At 40.5% G+C, this 19,192-nt stretch overlaps 1 protein-coding gene across 18 annotated transcripts in view; it reads right to left on the bottom strand.

Moving 5' to 3' along the window:
• Nucleotides 1–19,192, bottom strand: part of KIF1A (kinesin family member 1A) — a 124,564-nt gene that overhangs the window by 90,239 nt on the left and 15,133 nt on the right. For all 18 annotated transcript variants that reach the window (XM_048506708.1, XM_048506707.1, XM_048506706.1 and 15 more), the window contains exons 2-3: nt 15,999–16,158; nt 473–549 (exon numbers count right to left, since the gene is read on the bottom strand). In XM_048506708.1, the coding sequence (XP_048362665.1) occupies nt 473–549; nt 15,999–16,104 (183 nt within the window). In that variant the 5' untranslated portion in view covers nt 16,105–16,158. The remainder of the gene's footprint in view (nt 1–472; nt 550–15,998; nt 16,159–19,192) is intronic.

A 19,192-nucleotide genomic window follows, 5' to 3' on the forward strand; every position in this document is an offset into this window, starting at 1 on the left:
TAGAGGACACTGATTCATAGGGTCGCCATGAGTCAGAAATGACTGGATGAAACTAAACATACGCACATCCAATTTATAAATCAAGGAATAGAAACATGGAAAGGGTTGGGAGGTAGTAATCCAAGGACATTAACTGCAATTAAGCAGTGAGAGAAGGGTTTCCTTTGATGTACCATCAAGGACAGCTATCCCCTTCTCCTGAGCTTCCCTCCTCAACTATGACTGCATTCACTATCAGTGCCAAGCTGAACTATAGGAGGTGGCCTTGGCTCCAATGAGTCTCCTATTCGAAATGGTTCACTGAAAAATTTCCTGTTCGAAATGGTTCACTGAAGAATTTCCTTAAATTATTTTCAGCTATTCATTCAGTAGCATTTTACTATAGATTAAAAATTAAAATTCACGTCTAATCTGCTCAACAGTGCCTCCCCCCAGCCAATACACCCCGTTCCGATGTGCTGATGCCACTTACAGTTGTATGAGACCAGTAGGAATAGTCGAAGCTGAAACATTTGGGTGTCTCTTTGGGCTGCTTAGGATTAATGATAGCTAGAAAGAAAAAGGAAAAAAACATTTTAAGGCAGAATTTAAACATTAACAGAACACATAAACCCCCTTCAGTCATTACAGTACTAGTACTGTGGCCACCCATATGGAGTGAACATGCTAATACAACCTCCCAACACAAACAAAAACCATTTATTTGGAAAAAGGCAACACGTGGATTTCCCTTCTCAGTACATATATACCAGATCCCAGATTAATCCACAGCATCTGTAGACTCCATAGCATTGCACCTTGCTGTGGCTGATTCTGCATGGGCCAAAAACAGCAGTGTGAAAACGGTGTAAAAGAGTTCAAAACGGTGTAAAAGGGTTTATACTGTTTTCACACCGCTGTTTTTGGCCCATGTGGAATCAGCCTGAGATCCCTTCCCTACCTAGGCTTCACCCCGAAAATCTCTAGTTATTGCCCCACCCAGAGTTGGCAACCCTGGGTAATATTTCTGAAAATAATGACAAAACAGAAGTACCAGTGGTCTGTCATTTCACAGACAGCAAAATAAATTCCAGGGCCATATTCGATTACTTGATCTGGAGTTTTTATGCTCCCTGTCTCAATTTACCTCTTTTGACCAAAGCATTGGTTCTGATATCTTTTATTAAAGAAACTGTTCTCTCTGGTTCTCCCTCCGCATTTTAATTATCATGATACATGAGGTAACCCCCTTTACACATTTCCCTCTTTTAATACTTGGGGAATACCACAGAAAAACAATATTGGTCCAAAACTCCCATACAAAGTTAGCCAGTAGAAAGAAGTAGAATGAATAAAGTAGAGTTTTGCCTTTCTAGAAATTATCCTAACCAATGTTAAATTTGCGTCCCCTCATGCTCTTAACACTGCCACTAAATCTTTCCTTGAGGGACACAGATGTAATTATTGACCAAAGATGACAAAAAGGACCAGAAGGTCAACGGACATGTGCCTCAATTACTTCGGCTAGCAACAGATAGAGCTATAATGAGTCTCTCACACGTCAGAAACAGCAAATGGCTGAATGTCCTTAATTTGAGCCACTCACCCTTAATCTTTAGGAGAAAAACTATCATGACTCATAAAAGTTCTTAACAACTAGCTAACAGACAACCTCTCAAACAAGGCTTGTGACTCAGCAAAATATTACTACTCCTCTCTCTCCCTCATATACTCAGTTAATATGGTAAAGTAATGAGAGAAACGTTTTATCAGACTCTATGGATTAATTCATGATAGTACACTGTGAATGAAAAATTGGGGAAAAGTACGAAGTGCCTTGTGCTATATATATTCTATATAAGTACAGTTTTATAAGATAAAACTATATCTTGTGAGCAGCAGTGGGGTAGGAGGTTAAGAGCTCGTGTATCAAATCTGGAGAAACCGGGTTTGATTCTCCGCTCTGCCGTCACTGGTTTCGTGGAGGCTTATCTGTAATTCAGACAGCCTATACACCGGCACACACGCCAGCCAAGTGACCTTGGGCTAATGCCAGCTTCTCAGAGCTCTCTCAGCTCCGCCTACCTCTCATGGTGTTTATTGTGAGGCGTTACCTGCTGCTCAGGGTAACAGTTTCCTCGCTCTTGAGTATCCCGCTCTCGACAGCGCCTCATGTTTTCCAAGTAAGACCGCCATCCAAGGCTCGGATATATAAAAGAGATTTATTGAGATGTTGACCTGCGTCGTCAGCACCTCCCTTCCGCAAGACTAACCTCTGCGCTGCCTAGCAGCCTTTGGCTAATCCCTTAAGTACACTTTCTCCCGCCGGGAGTCTGGGAGAACCAAAGACAGCCCACCACCATCCAAAACAACCAATCATTCATTTTCAACATGCAGGAACCAATCAGTGTTCAAGCAGGTATCCTCTTCGCAAGTTTCGCTACTAGCATGGTGTTTAGCATGATGACGTGTCCACTAGCGGAGGACAATAACAAAGGTTTTCTCCAGGTGCCCGTGGTCAGGAAGCCAAGAGCGATGACGCGGAACCCCTTATCTGCCTGCTTACTCAGACAAAGCAGGGCAAGTGCTTTCTGCTGAGGTTTCCCTTTTGTCCCGCGCATCATTGCACCTTTACACGTGAATGGGATAAAGTCCGGGCGGGGCAGAGATGGCTCTCTGCCCTGGGCCAAGGAGGTTCCATACAAGCACAAATACAGGGAAACCTACAAATCCTATTTCTACCTAATACAAATCAGTTCCTACCTAAACAAGTACAAGACAGGAAATACCTCTTCCAATCGCTTAAAGTTCCCAGACATAGTCCAGGAGCGGGATTCTCTCCTGGCTCCGCTATCAAGGGGGGAAGGGCAAGGAGATTGTAAGCCCCTTTGAGTCTCCTACAGGAGAGAAAGGGGGGATATAAATCCAAACTCTTCTTCTTCTCCATAAAGGTAGAAATATTTTAATGTTTAAATGGTACTGTTTAAGATATATGTTTTAAAAGATGTAAGAGTTAATAAAACATAAGGTCTCGAATTTGCTGTTTAGAGTAAGAATTTGTGTTTAGAAATGTTATTTGTATAAGAAAGTTAATATTTATTACTGCTAACAGCATTGGATGCAAATCCATCTTGAACCTCTATAATGGGGTTGTAAAGAAACCACATGACCCTGAGTCTGTCCCTGAAGCTATCTGGAGGAATGTCTTGTCAGCCTGCCAATAAGTGAGTTACATCTTTTAAGGAGGATGGGTGAGGCAGTAGTTCTTGCTAGGTGCCATATTGTTTTGGTACTCTGAAGAACATTTGGCCTGTACAGTCGTCTACATGACTTGCAAACAAGACACTGCTCCCTCCCCTTTGCTGAGAAGAATGTTCATTGCTATGGAAATACATCATCATCTTGGAGTGACCTTTAGCAGTAACAGTTATTTCCCAATGGTAGATAGTTTGGCCTGAAGTAATCTTAGGATACCCAACAGCTAATTTAAATGTAAAGTCTCTAACTCTGGGAGGAACTACTCCACCTTTTTGAAGCCATGGGATGTGTGTAGAAGTATGGAAGGGGACTAACCTGTATTCTCATGTGAAAGCAGTGGTGGGATTCAGCAGGTTCGCACCACTTCGGCAGAACCAGTTGTTAAAATGATGCTTGTAAACAACCAGTTGTTAAATTGTTTGAATCCCACCACCAGAACCAGTTGTTAAATTATTTGAATCCCAACACTGTGCAGAAGGTTACTCAAGATGAAGTCATCAGTGATCCATCAATGACATACTGAGGATTGACAGATGCATCTGTATAAAAGCAGGAGTCTGAGCTCAGTGATTGCTCCTGCTTTGGTGCAGGACACCTATGGTATTTGTTTCTGCTTAGGCTTAAATAAATATATACTTTTCATGTTTCGGGAGTCTAATTGGATTTTTGAGTCTCCAGGGATATTATCCTGATTCACACATTGCACTTTCATCCTATGATCTGGCCCCAGAGGGGACAATTCTGTACAAGGTACTGATGACATGAATTTTGAATACTAAAACAATTAGCTAGGCCAAACAACCTAAAGCAGATACATTCATTAGGTCTTAATGTGGTAAAAGGGGATATATACTAGCCAATACCTATAGCTAGTTCAAATGCCCAAGTAAATCTAAATTGGTATGTAAGCAGCGACTGTTGAGTGATCTTGGGCCAGTCACAGTTCTCTAAGAACTCTCTCAGCCTATGATGAAGCAGGAAATGGCAAACTGCATGTCTCTTGCCTTGAAAAACCATAAGTCAGTCTCTTGCCTTGAAAAACCATAAGTCAGTTTTGAGTTGATGGCGCGCACACACACACACACACACACACACACACACACAGTAGCAATATTATAGGTGGTACAATGAAACAGTGTAGATATCAGATGTGTACTTCAGAATTCTTTATAATGTTACAAAAGATGCCAAGGTAGTGCAATTGTCAGATGAAGCTGTGCAGTAACTTAGGGCATAAAAATTCTCCAGCTGATTTGGGCAATGCCACAAATTTGCATGCACTATTTTTTTTCCTTATTTAAGAGACAACCCTCTTTGAGTCAAGTTGGAAGAAACACATCATCCAAATAGGCTGCATCTTTACTAAATGTGAGGCAGCTAGGAGATCAGCATGCACATTTCCCTTGCCGTGGATAAGTAAAGCAACAAGTAATAGATCAAAACTGGTGAGTACTTTTTGACTCAATGGTAGAAGCATTATGGTTTTCAGCCATTTTATCCGTGCTTCCTGCCCCTACAATCTATATTTCGGCACATCCTATAAAGCAGTAGCAAGGAAAGCAAATAACAGGACAAGAAAGGAACAAATCTTGAGGCCAAATGTAGCATTAGAACGCCGGCCCCTCAGACCTGGAAATAATCTAGATTCGTAAGTCCCACACCTCCATGAAAATCATTGGGAAACTTTGGATTAGTCACTACCTCTTTGTCTAATCTATGTCGACATTGTATTCAGGGTCAAATCTAGGACTCTGTACCATATTTCTCCTCTGTCGAGAATGTTACCATGGTAATTGAAGAACTGAGATAGCCTTGCTCTGACATTCTCCTTTAATTATTTATTGCATTTTAAAATGAGAGCATCACAGCAGAAAGAAGCTCAAAAACAGAATAATGGTTAGCCGAAGAATAACAATTACATAATTTAAGTGTCATTCAATTTACCTTGCAGAATAAGTGTGTTGAGTGGAAAATGAAATTCTTAACAGGCAACTGAGGTGTCATGAAAATTACAGCAGTTTTAGTCATGCAGGCTGCTCTGTGCCAACAATTAGCTAGTTCTTTAGGTTACACAGAAAAAAAGAAATAACTAGAGTGTGCAAAAAAGGTCTGTAAAACCTTGCAAAACCTGAGATTAAAAAGACACGGTGCATCACGAAAGTAGTCCAGAAGCTTTATTTCCACAATGCATCCAAATGAAACCCAGAAACAAAGCCGTTACAAGATGAGGCCCATAACATAAAAGTACGCAATGCCGCCACCCTTATTGTGTTTGTACTAGCTGGCTCTCATTGTCTCTTTTTTCAGGTGCTCCCTGTGCACTACACTACAGGCAACTACAGCAGCCTCTCAACTAAAGCTCAGATTTTCAAAACCAGGAAGAACAGTTTGTATCTTTTAGCTTTGCTTATTCCCACACCAAATCTTCACCCTCCTCCCAATTATCAGAGAAGGGAAATTAGTTAATTAGACTGCCACTGCAAATTTCACTCAGATGAGGAGGGTGAGAACATTATCATTCAGCAAGCATATGAGATGCTTCTGAAAACCCAGATCACATGGCACTTACTGCTTATGGCATAACATGCACATAATTTATACATTGCAAACTATTTATGTCAGAAATGACAGTGGACAGCATCCTCAACATGTATGTAACCCCACTTCCCCCCACCAACCCTAGCTGATGGAGCAAGAAATACAACCTGTGTTGGACAATTGGGAGGAGGGGCCTAAAGGGGAGAAAACTGAAGTGACTCCTGTCCACTGACTTATACTTCTAACCAGGGAATTACCAGTAAGGGGGGGAAAAGCAAACTCCCACACCCTCTAGTAATGTACTATGTTTGTCAACTCCAAGTTGAGACATTCATGGAAATTTAAGAGTAGAGGGACCTCAACACAGTATAATGAAATATGGTTGACCTTTCAAAGCCACCATTTTCTCCAAGGGAACTGATCTCTACGGACTGAAAATCAGTTGAAATCCCAGGAGCTCTCAAGTTCCCTCTTGGAAGTTGGCAAGTCTTGTAATGTACCTTTCCTTCAAATACAAATACAACCATAGTACTTGAAATATAACCATGGGATATTCATTTAAGGACAGTGGGAAAGCAAAATAGAGAACATACGTAGAAAAATTCAGTCTTTAAACCAGAGAGGTGATACTCTTTTCTCCCTGTTAGGCCTACCTCTTATGTCTTTTCTTTACCATGTTTGGCTTTCTGGATAAGGTTTTCAACCTCCAGGCAAAGTCTGGGAATAATCCCAGAATTACAACCGTTCACCAGACTACAAAAAACAGTTGCCCTGGAAGGAATGGCAGCTTCAGTGGGTGGACTCTCTGACATAACATTCCTACTGAGATGCCTTCTCTCCACAAACTCATCATGAGTTGACCAAACAAGAGTTGGCAACTATAGTGGTAGGTCTATTGTAAATCGTCAGAGGTTATGGATTGGGTTGCAGTGCAAGTGTTTTGTATGTGATGTATTGGATGTTTGATGTGTTGGAGTTGACTTGCGATGTATTGTTGGTAATAAATATAATAAAGATGGAATTTGAAATTGATGCAAGTACTTGTAGTAGTATTACTGAAGTGTCAGACATCTGGCTGTACTGCAAATTAAAAAATGAATTACTTTACTACATAGATACATTTTGAAATGGCACACCAAGGAACTGTGGTGTTTGTGATACAAAATTCATTGTAAGAGTGCAGTGAAGAAACAGTGGAATAAAAATAAACGTAAATAAACTGGATTTCTAACAAACTGGGTCAAGAAATGCACTTCCAATTTGGGTTCACTGAGCTGCTTACTTAACGGTGATTTGCAGCAGGTTTTTTAAATTGTTTTTTATTTTTATTTTTTAATTTTATTTTTTAAACTTTTATACCGCCCCATCCCCGGAGGGCTCTGGGCGGTGTACAGCAGAAATAAAACAATATAGGCAATTAAAACATTTAAAAGCAGCGATAACCATAACAACATTCCTAATAAATATGTAATAAATTACAGCAAATAAATAGCGTTCAGTGATCTACTGTTGTAGTTCCCTTCCCTTCCCCAAAGGGGAGAAAGGCGTCCGACATTCTAATCTAAAAATTCCCTCCCCTCTCTAAAAAGAGGGGGATGGCGAGTCTGAGATGACAATTGGCCCAGATGTCGGGGCCGAGCTTCCCGGGTAGCACCATCATGACCCGCCGGTTCCTCCAAAGGCCCGGTGGAACAACTCCGTCTTACAGAGCCCCTGGAATCCCCACCCTAGGTCCCGCAGGGCCCGGACATTGTGCCTGGAGGAAGGAGTGTTCCACCAGAATGAGGGTGGGCCAGAGCCGTAAAGGCTCTGGCCCGTGTGGAGGCCAGCCGTATCATCGAGGGGAGCGAGGTTGGGAAACAGAGGCTTCGGGCCACTGGGGAGGCGCGAGGGCGGCGCAGCTGCTCCCCCATGCGAACAGCTCCCTGGGGACGGCATTTTTGCCATTCCCAGGACGCTGTATTTGGCCTGTGCGGAAAGGGCCTTTGGCTGCTTTTGCAACCGCTGGAGATTCTGCAGTGTTCTTCAGCTGCTCTCAAAAAAGGTGGAGGAAGGTGGAATTAAACTATGGCCCTTGCCACACAAGCCCTGAAAACATTTTGCAAACTTAAAAAAAAAATTTGTCTGCACTCGCCCCCTTGAAAATGCTTCATTTTGTGGTTGTTCCATTTTAAAAACTTTTTCTTAGATCCAATGCCATGAGGCTTCAAAGCCTCCTGCTGCAATTCTCTAGGAGTCGGGTCTCTGTAGCTAGACACACAACCCCGCAAAATAAAAAAGCCTGGCGAAAATATAGCACAAGACAGTCAGTGTGAGCTCAGAAAATGGTGCCAACAAAGAAATCCAGGGACTGCAGAGTGGCATGGGAAAAGCTTTAACAGATTCACCCAGTAAGTGAAAAGGCTTCCACAAAAGAATCGCTTCCAGAAAACTATTTTCAAAAAAGAATTGCTTGGGAACAGCATGCAAATAAAACAATTTCAGGCAGAAAATAAAACATTTTGGGCTAAAAACCATGAGGAACTCTAAGGAGGACACATTTTATTTCCTGCCTCAAAACATTTTATTTTGATTTTGTGTGGAAAGGACCATTATCTATACTCTGAGAATTTTGGGAACATGGATGTTAATGTAAGTATTCCTGTAACCCCATGATTTCTGGATTCATGGCATGTACTCCTTGTGCCTTTCGTTGTGGAAAATATATCAAGCTGATATTATCTAATGGTCAAAATGCAAAGGAGAGTTCCAATTTATATTAAAAAGAACTTCATCAACTACAGCTTTTATTGATCCTGTACAACAAGTTCACCTGCCCTTCCCAGATATCTTTTAAAGAAACAGAAGCCCTGTCTATAAGGTTCGCCCTGCTTATGGATGACTATTCAATGTCTTTGGATTTATTCTTCTTCCTAGGTCTCCAAACTGTTGCAAGCCTCTCTCAAATACTGAAGCAGCCAACAGTGAGAGACTGCTTTGTTAGCTGATTATTGCTTTAAATGGCACTCAAATTATTCCCCCTTGAACTAGAGAGGCTGTTAGCAGCTCTTTAAAGTTAGGTAATTAAACCATAGGGAGGCATTATCAGCATGTTTAGCACTATGCATGGTAAAGAAACTTGTTCAATCAGAGCCCAAAGTAATTTTACATTATCTTTAAAGTGTTGAAAAGCTGACTTTTGCAAGTGGCAAAAAGAATTATGGATCTTCACGTGGTCAAAGCATCATGCTTTCTATTTGCTTGTGTGCTCAACTATGCTCATGCATCATTTCAGACTGGTAGTCCTTGAGATAGTAAGGTTGCAGACAATAACCTGTTCTTACAATAGAAAGGAACCCCTGGTAACACCTGCATAATAACACTACATATTCCAAGAACATACAGGTGGATAAAGTAACAAGTTCAACTATAGGTTCTTTGAGAAATTCATGATAAGCCTACTACATATTTGAACATCCTTTATTGGCGTCACGCTTGGCATCATGCTGGCATATGACAATAGCCACAGTTTTTACTTTTGCAACAACCACATGTTGGCAATCACTTACATTCTAGAAAGCCAATTAATATGAACTGTCTTACAAATCAAATCCAAAGATAAGCAAATGGCAAAGACAATTAAAGATTGAATCAAGAATACCAAGTGGTTAGAAGTTTCCCATTTGTCAGTGGGATGCATATGTTTAATTCACAATCCAATCAAACATGGGTATACAACCCAGAGTGTGGAACAAGAGAATACTATACCTAACTAGGTGGAACAAGAGAATACTAATTCTAATAATGGATTTTATTAGAAAAGCCATCATTTTTAAATCAGATTTTTTAAATTTAAAATTAGATTTTTGTATTTAAATCAGATTAAAAAAAATAAAATTCCTTTTGAAGAAAAAAATCTATCTAAAGATAGTTTAGATAGTTTTTCATTTAAAATACATTCTAATCCAAAGGTTATTCATAATGAAATAAGGATTACTTTTTAATTATGTAGCATGACACTGTATATTCATGCAATGTTTAATTTTTTTGGTAAACAAATTCCATTAATCCACTCACAATGTCATGCTCTTCCAGTAAGATTATTTTGGACAGTTTTCCATCTTCTAGAAGATATTACCACATATTCTTGGTTTTGAAGTTCTTGAAACTGTGAACATCTGTCCACAGAGGTAACAGGCTTCTTCTTCACAGTAAAATGTTATAAAATAAACAGAGTTGCAAGAAAGATCGTAATTTCATTGTTTCTTTGCAAATCTATATATACAGAATGAATCCCTTACCAGTCAACTGCTATGTTTCAAGAAGCTAAGGGAATAGAAAATTGTTTGGAGTGGGATAGATCTGCACAATGAGCTAATTGTGAGGAGGGAGGGGCAAGCCAGAAAAATAAGCAGAATATTCCACAAGTCTTGGGAACTTTGTATGTCTATCCCGAGGTTTATCATTATTCTGTCTCTGGAGAAAATTTTGGGCAGTTTTTCCATCATGAAATTTACCATATTATTCTCTCCCTGGAGGAGAAAATTTGGGGCAGATAATAAAAGAGACCAAAATTTGGGAATATTTTAATGAAGTTCCTCTACCTATGAAAAAGGCAGACATTATTCTAAAAACGAAACCTTAATCTGGTTGTAAATATTAAGATTATTCCAGCAAGAATGAGTCTTTAAATAGAAAACAATGATTTATATCAAGTTTGCTGACTAGTGATTTAAATTGTGATTTCAGTGGATTTTATCCCTAGTTCTTGTGGTGAGTACCTGAATCTTTAAATATTCTAAAAACATATGTAGTTGTTATTTTTAATCATCATTTAAAATATAACTATAAAATCTTCCAGCAAGATCTGCATTTTTAAGAAGTTAAATATAACTGCCCCACATCCTATCCTTTGTCACCAGGGGAGAGTGTCTTTGGCTGCATCCCCATCAGAGGTGGGATCCAGCAGGTTCTCACAGGTTCCCGAGAGTAGGTTACTAATTATTTGTGTGTGCTGAGAGGGGGGTGATTTTGCCACATGATTTTTACCTTAGTTACGCCCCTCCTCTCAGCAGTAGCGCGCAGAACTTGAAGCAGTCTAGCAGGAGGTGCACTGGCGTGCGTGGCAGCCTGTGCCTGCGTGCATTCGTTTCCTGCCCAAGGACCGGCGCAGCAGCTGCGTCCTTGCCACAGCCCCGCCCAGGAATGCCCCGCCCCAGGAATGCCCGGCCACGCCCCAGTCATGCCCTGCCCAGCCCCATTGGCGCTACGCCACAGTTTGAATCCCACCACCATGGGAACCTGTTACTAAAATTTTTGGATCCCACCACTGATCCCCATATCATCAGACATTATGCTATCTCACTGCACTGCAATTATCTTTCACAACTGGATTTTCCATGGAAGACAAACCAGTCCAGTTGGAGATGATCACTACAGTTCAACAATTATGCAGGGGGGGACAGGGGAAATGGCATATTTTAGGGGCAGAATTCAACAGAAGCTGTAAACTGGTTTGAAATTTTATAAAGGCAAAATACACAAACATACTGAGCAAAAGGATCTCTATCAGATGCACTCTTCATCTCACATTAAAATCTAGACCCAGTATTTATTTATTTTATTGATTCAGCACTAGAGCAAGAACCTCAGTATAGTTGTTCTGTTGAAGCACAAAGCTGGTGCAGATGAGAATGAATTTGCATAAGACAGTTTCCTCAGTAGCACTGCATTATGGCAGATCTCATTTTTCACCTCGTGGTTGGGTTTTCCTTTCTAGAAGCCAAAGATAATGTTTTATATTGTAATTTCAGTCTCTAAATTAGGGTTGCCAAATTCAGGGTGGTGCCCGTGGAAGGGGGAATTTGAGGAAACTATGGTATACCACAGAGTTTTCATTGTGGTGCAGTCATTTTCTCCAGAGGTAATAGTCTCTGTTGTAAGTCAAGGGGAATTACAGGTCCCACCTGGAAGTACAACCCAACAGAAATCACACTGCACTGTCAGTGTAATTTCTATTGGGTTGTACCATGTGCACTCATCCCCACTTAATTCAAATGGTGGACCCACCTGGAAGTAGGCAACTCTAACTACAATAGAAAAAACAAAATGGTTTGTTTATAGAACCCACAAAATGGTTTGGCCATAGGATTAAATTTTGGAGAACCTGTGTCACTTTTTATCACTCACATTATAGACCACACCCAATAACAACAGTAGCAGTTGAATTATTCATGGGAAGCGCTGTATTTTCCCAGGTAGAAATAATTGTGCTCTGAATGCTTTGGAAACCTTCTTCATTAAAAGAACAACTTTTGATGCAAAACATCTGGATCTGGCACATCCAGTGAATAACAAAGTGTGTATTTGTTGTGAGAAAAACTGTTAAACTAGAGGGAGTTTCAAAGCTGTAGAGTTCCAGTACAACAGAAAACAGAGTGAAAAGAAAAGATTTCTATGGGACCCTCATAACATTCTGTTCAGCTGCACATTGCCCTAGCGAAGACCTCACTCTGGGGAGAGAATGTTAATGTTCCTCTAGAAGTAAGACAGTGGCCCTTTTCTGTCGGAGAAGGAAAGGCATGCAACATAGAGTGATTGCTTCATGTATGGGATTTAAAAGAAAATACAAAACAAAAGTAGACTTGGAGCATGAAGAAAATTCAGGTTTCTTCCAGAAGCTGAGTGGACAGGCTGAATTACGGTATTTGTCAAAAAAAAATAACAGAAAGGGGTGAAGATGCAGGGATGCGGAAGGAGGCAATGAGTCAGAGAGAGAGATCATTCAATGGAATTAAAGAAGGAATGCTGGGAATCAACATGCTGCAGCAGAAGCCAACTGGGCAGGAAAATGAACTGGGAAGAAATGGAAATCTTTCCATTTCATTTTTTCTTTCCCTACTTGTGCTCAATCATGCTTTATCCACTGCCCAAAAAATCCCCTGGAATGGTGATTTGTGGTATCTGTGACAAATTCAGAAAAGCGATACCTTATTCTCACCACTCAGCACAGGTTTTTTCTGTCTCTGTAGCAATTTAATGATGGTTTAAATCAACAGATATGATTGGATGTTAAGAAATCGTGTGGAATGCCAATTATGGTTGTTGACTCAGTTTGGGAAATACTTTTCAGCTTATAGTTTTTGAAAAAGCAAAAAAGGCCAAATGTCTTACTTTCAGATGCTGGACCAGCCAAACTCTGCTCTCGGGTTCAAAGAAGTAAGGCTCAGTAAGGCTCATGGTAACCAACTGGAAAACAGAGGCCTGGCTATCCAAGTCTAAGAATGATCAAATACCTGACAGCTTGGCTTACCACTGTTTACCAGTTACAAACAGGGAACTGTTTGTCCCTTAATTAATTGGCTTGCAGCTCATAAGCAGTTTGACCTTGTTCATCAGGTTACTTTTCAAGTATCCAAACAGTACAACACAGATCAACTGTCAGTTTTTCACTCATGCATGTTCTCATACAGCCCAATGACCATCATATGTTTTCCAAGCCCATATCATCAAATACATATTCAATCTGCAGATAATAATGCTCCTTTGCTTGTTCTCTCCGTCTTAAGACTTAGAGAGACTAAAGTGCTGAGTTGTTACATGCCAGTGCAATCCAGTGAAAATCTAAAAAAAAAAATAGCAGTCATGTCTAGCTGAGAGGATTAGCAACTCATTTGCTGCTTTGTGCTTCAATCACTGCCTTTGTCCTACAGGCAATAAAACCTCACTGTCAGCAGGTCCCTGGGGGTGTTAGCAGTTCTGTTGCCTGCTTCCATTGGTAGTAAAACACCAACAGAAGCAGCACAGCCCAGAAAAAGATATGCTTTTAGGACACACTGGGAAGGCTAGGGCCAGTGGTTGCTAGCCTCATACCTCATACCTCTCCAGTCTCCAGTGCTATTATACATCTGAATACATGTCATGGCTAGACATTATGAAGGAAACACAGGGTTTCCAATATGAATTGCTATTCTGGCTTTCCATCAAGAAAGTCACTGATGCTCTCACCTTCTGGAGATAGCAGAAGTGAGTTCAAGCTGCCAGGGATAGATTGCCAATTCTTGGACAAACCCATATCCAATGGTAGCGGACTAATGTTCAAAAATTCTATAACTGAAGGGTTACTAGCAGGACAGTGTCTCTGCAAATTATTAACACAAAGTCCCTTTGGGCATATAATACTTACCACATGTCTGAGAAGCACTCTTTGCTTCAAAGTGGGGCTTCCCCATGTCTTTTTTGCTTACATTTGATGTTAACTTCCTCCAAAGTGTCTCTATCTGGACCAATCCAGCATTTTGCCCTCCCCACTTTCTTTTTTTTCGCCATGCAGTTTGCCATTTTGTTTTTATTGTGTTTTGTGATGGGACCATCTGGTCTATTGATCTTCAGGCTGCCCTACAGGCACCGTTGGTGAATCTAACAATATCTAGATTCTATTTTAAATGGATTTCCTAGGAAGGAAGCCCCATTGAATCCAAGGAGTCAGCTGGATCGGAGGACCCTCGGTTTCCTTCTGGCTTGGTCACCGGGACTGTATTTTCAATTTGGGGGCTGCAAGCTTCTTAATCCACAAACTGGCTTGGGAAAAAAACCCTTACTAGACTGGTGGCTGGAAGGATGGAAGTCTGCAGCTCTAGATGCACATGATCAGGAGTAAGCCAACCAACACATCAGCAGATTTCCAAGCCTTGTCAGTTTCACTGGATTCACTACTCCAGCAATTTCTAAGCCTTGTTAACTTCATTGGATCCACTACTCCAGCAGCAGACCTTTACTGTGATTTAAAAAAAAAAAAAGAAGCTCTTTCGATCATTCTGAAATGATGGCCTGAAGAGTAGATGTAGATGTGGGTAGGGGAAAGTGGGGAGGATTGAGAAAACCTGAGGAAAGCTTACTATATGGTGATTTCCTTCACTTTCCCTGTGAAGGGGGGGAAAGTTGAACTTTAAGATCTTCCAGAAACTGTTAGGATTCTCTGGTCTGACAGTGGGGTGACAGCCAATGAGTACACATTGTCATTGTGTTTCAGGATAGGAATAATATGAGTAGCAGAGTTGATACAAATGGCTGGCTCAAGGGCTCCTCGAAGGAGGTCAGTCTAGCTCTGAATCAGTTGTTAGGCATAGAGAAAAAGGTACATTTTGGGTCTTCGTAAGGATGGATGCTATTGCAGTATCCATGTGAAATATCATGGGAAGATATCTGAAACTTCCTAATTTCTCAGAGGGAATTCCAAGATTTCCCAGAGCAAGCAGTATGCACATCTTCAACAATTATTCCAAATGACGCGACTCTTCTTGGAAAGTTTGCATGACACTCTTTAGTGACAGTAATCAGGACCGTAATGGGCAATCACATGACAATTTCCAGTCGTTTCAACCACAAATGTGGTAAGCTAATTTCAGTTACTTTCAAGGAACAGTGCTAGAACATCTGGAATGAAATATTTTAACACATAATACTAAACCAGAATCTGAGTAACAAATTCCACTCTGTTATTGCTGTCTTTTGACCATGGCAAAAAAAAAGTCTGAAGACTAATTGTAAAAATATGTCTTGAGTAGAGCTATGTAAAAAAAAGGGTACACTGAAAGAGGGAACAATGGTAACTGCTTTACAGCCCAATCCAGAGCCCCCAGCAGTGGATACAGCCTCGATAGCCAGATTTGCCCTCCCCCCTCTGGATTGGGCTGAAAGTCTATCCCCAGAAAGTTATTGTGCATCTGCAACAGACAACCTCTCTGCAATAAGATATATTGTGTTGTGGTTTCAGCACAACATAACACCTACGCTTTAATGAGAATCATTTACATTAAAACCAACTATGTACAGAATTCAGTTTTTAATTGGAAGACAGGTGGGCAAAAAATTATATTGCAGTATCCATGTGAAATATCATGGGAAGATATCCCAGGAAATAAGAGAAGGCTATTGTGAAACTTCCTGTAATTTTTAGGAAATAACCTAGTGAAAATGAACTGATCCCACTATAGTTATGTTTCCTTCCCAGCTCAAATTAGCACCTTTGAGTGGTTTGAATTTAGGATGATTTCATACAAGATGTTAAGTGCTGCTCCTTCCTGTAATGCAATTATAAAATGTATAATGACTAGAAAGTATTTATTTATTCAAATTGCATTATTTCCTGCATTTTCTCCTGCATTATTATCACAAGTTTTGTGAAAAAAAGCTTAGAGGCACTTTTAAGTGTTGGTTGTAAAAAAAATGAATTGATTACTTACTTGTGGTGTTTCCTGTCATCTGTATTATACATTTGGAATCCTTGCCTATTTCTCGGGAATTGAAAGGACGCACCCGAACTGCCACCTTTACAGAAGCTCCTGCCATTCTGCTTGTCCTGAGGTTTTCTTCTCTTGGTGGGATTTGAATCCTGGAAGTGCCCTGAGGGAGACAGGAAAGAGATGTTACAGCTCTCACACAGGTGCAGGTTAATCAATAAGGGGCTGAAGGGACTCCACTGTGCCTGCTCTGCTAACGGTGCAATACTATGCACTTAGTCCAGTTTATTCTCACTAAATTCAATGGGATTGGAATGGAGTACCTCTCTTTAGGACTGTATTATGAGCCTCTCAGGAAACTTTGCTTTCAGGAAGAAGTCAAATTATTCCAAAATGGGGCGGGGGGGGGGAGAATCCCATAATTTAACATTATTGTAATAACTGTCAATATATTACATGACCACTTAGGTACACTTTGCACCCTTTTGTAAATGTCGTCCTATCCTAGTTATGTTGCTGCAAATAATTCACATTTCTGCAGAACCTGTGAAGTTCCCCCACTCTTCCATATGAACAGCAAATTCTAATCTGGAGAATCGTGTTTGTTTCCCACTCTACCACATGAAGCCTGCTGGATGACCTTGGGCTAGTCATAGTTCTTTTGGAACTCTCTCAGCTTCACCTATCTCACAAGATGCCTGTTGTGGGGAGGGGAAGGGAAGGCAATTGTGAGCTGCCTTGAGATTCCTTAAAGGTAGAGAAAAGCAGAATATAAAAAAGAACTCTTCATCCTCTTCTTGTCACAAAAGCTATGGGATCTGGGCAATGGTGGGGTTCAAATAATTTAACAATTGGTTGTTTACAAGCACCATTTTAACAACCAGTTTTGCCGAAGTGGTAAGAACCTGCTGAATCCCACCACTGGATCTGGGGAAAGGTCCTTCTACAACAGCTTCTTGTTAATCACCATATCTGGTTCCTTCCACATTAATGAAATTAATGATGAATCACAAGAATTAGCAACAGAATGATACTTTGACAAAAACAAAGTTCTACCCTGTTGACAATATTTCACTCAGATTCAGAGAGAAGATATAACATGTTCTCTTTGCTTTAGGTTGTTTCTAGGCCCACTTTTAAGACCCATATCAGAAGTCCAATTGGGGTTGCAGACTAAACTTGACGATGGTTTTGTTGTTTTAAACTGAAGCGTCATCCCCACAAAATTTCATTCATATCTTAATGTATGTCAGTTAAACACAACCAACGTGAACCATTATTATCTTCAATGGTCTTCATCAGAATACAATCAATATTGGGTGTCTTTACAAACTTAATGTGATTTTGAACAAATCTTGCAATAGTAGCTTCTGGCACTGTCAGAGGTTTAAAAAACAAGAATTCAAAGGTATATAACATTAATGTTCTGAAATGCCTTTATTAGAGTACCTGAAAATAAAATTTCTTTGAGAAATTAAAACAATCAACAGGGTGAAGTTTGGAATGCCTGATAAACAATAGGGGAACAGACTACACAGTTCCTTTCTACCATATGCATAAAATGTGTATTGACAGCTTGTGGGAATCAGGGCTTGGCGTCAATGGCTCCAGTTCCCCTCATCCACTGAAATGTTTGCACATATAAGAGGTCTCTTGAATTGGTGAAAGGTTCCTTATTTATTTACTTATTTATATCCCATATTGCCCTCACCTGAGTGGCCCTGGCTAGCCCAATGTCATCAGAACTTAGAAGCTAAGTAGGGTCAGCACTTGGGAGAGAGACCACCAAGAAAACTGCAGAGAAAGGCAATGGCAAACAACCTTTGCTTCTCACTTGCCTTGAAAGCCCATTGATGAAGTTAACATAAGCTGTCTACGACTTGATGGTACTTTAACAGAAGGAATGGGTTTATACAGAAAATGAAAGAGAACATAAAAGCTAGAGATGATGTCAGGGCTAGATACAGAGCAATAGTTCTGAAGAAAGCTGCTAAATTGGTAAAGTGGATAATGTGACTCAGTCTCAGAGAAAAATTCTCCCACACAGCATCTGGCCTTCAATTCCAAACCATATTACCCAAGATGCTGTTCTGAGGGAGAAAAAAAACCACCTTTCACAGGAGAAAGTCTGATTCCAGATGTAGCTGTGTTGGTGACTGCCATGCCACTTAAAAACAAGCATCATCTACCTTTCTAATTGGAACAGAGTTTTTGTGATGAAACAAGACAACATTTTCTAATAAAATCAACTAAGGATCAAGTGAGGTGTTTTAAAGAGCTGCCATCTCATTCCCTTAGGCTCTCTTGCTTTCTGGTAATGGTGAATACAAACAATGCATCATTTGATATTGCTGCCCAGAATAATGACATCATGTCACACACAATTCATTTAAGAAAGGGAAAAGACAGCAGTGACAGCTCCAGGGCTATCTACTGACATACATAATTCGTGCATTGAATGTGAGGTAGATCTGTCACACCTTTTAAAACAGATGTATCCTCTCTCTCAAGGAAAGATGATAGGACATGTGTGAATCAAATCACCACATCTTCCTGTGTTGAAATGCTCCACAGGGTCCTAGTGCCTGCTGAGGTCTCTCCCGTCCCCCTGTCCCCATTCAGATTCTTTTTCTGTGATAAAAAAATAAGCACTGCCTTTGTCAAAACCATTATTGCATGCAGTATCAAATGTTGAACTTTGATAAAAAGGGCATTTATATTGCTCCAGACAGCTAGTAGCAAGACTTGCCTTTCAGTAAAGTTGTGTCTGCCATTTTCTTCCTGGTGGCACTGAACGGGGATACTGGTCAATGTTTAATACTGCACGCAATAATGGTTTTGACAAAGGCAGTGCTTAAATAAGATTGTCTTAAAGAGAATCTGCACTACTTTAAAATGTAGAAACGAGCTACTGCAACTTCCACCGCAGCATGCGCAACCACATTGTCATTTTTTCCGAGACAGAGTAGTAACTTTCAAAGAGAATTGAGCCCAGGAGACATTTTTCAATAGACATGGAATTACTGGTTTTCCCTTTTGTAGACAAACTCAACTGTGTAGAGTGCTGATTGACTAGTTCTTGGGACAGGCTAGTTCTTCGGACAATGGAAAAGCAATCATCTTTCCCCATCTCCATCCTGCTGTGCAGCGTGCTTGCTGATCATCTTCTGTGGCAATCACAAGCCACATACTCCAAA

This window comes from Sphaerodactylus townsendi, linkage group LG08 (genome assembly GCF_021028975.2).
Source record: "Sphaerodactylus townsendi isolate TG3544 linkage group LG08, MPM_Stown_v2.3, whole genome shotgun sequence".
NCBI classification, from domain to species: Eukaryota; Metazoa; Chordata; class Lepidosauria; order Squamata; family Sphaerodactylidae; genus Sphaerodactylus; species Sphaerodactylus townsendi.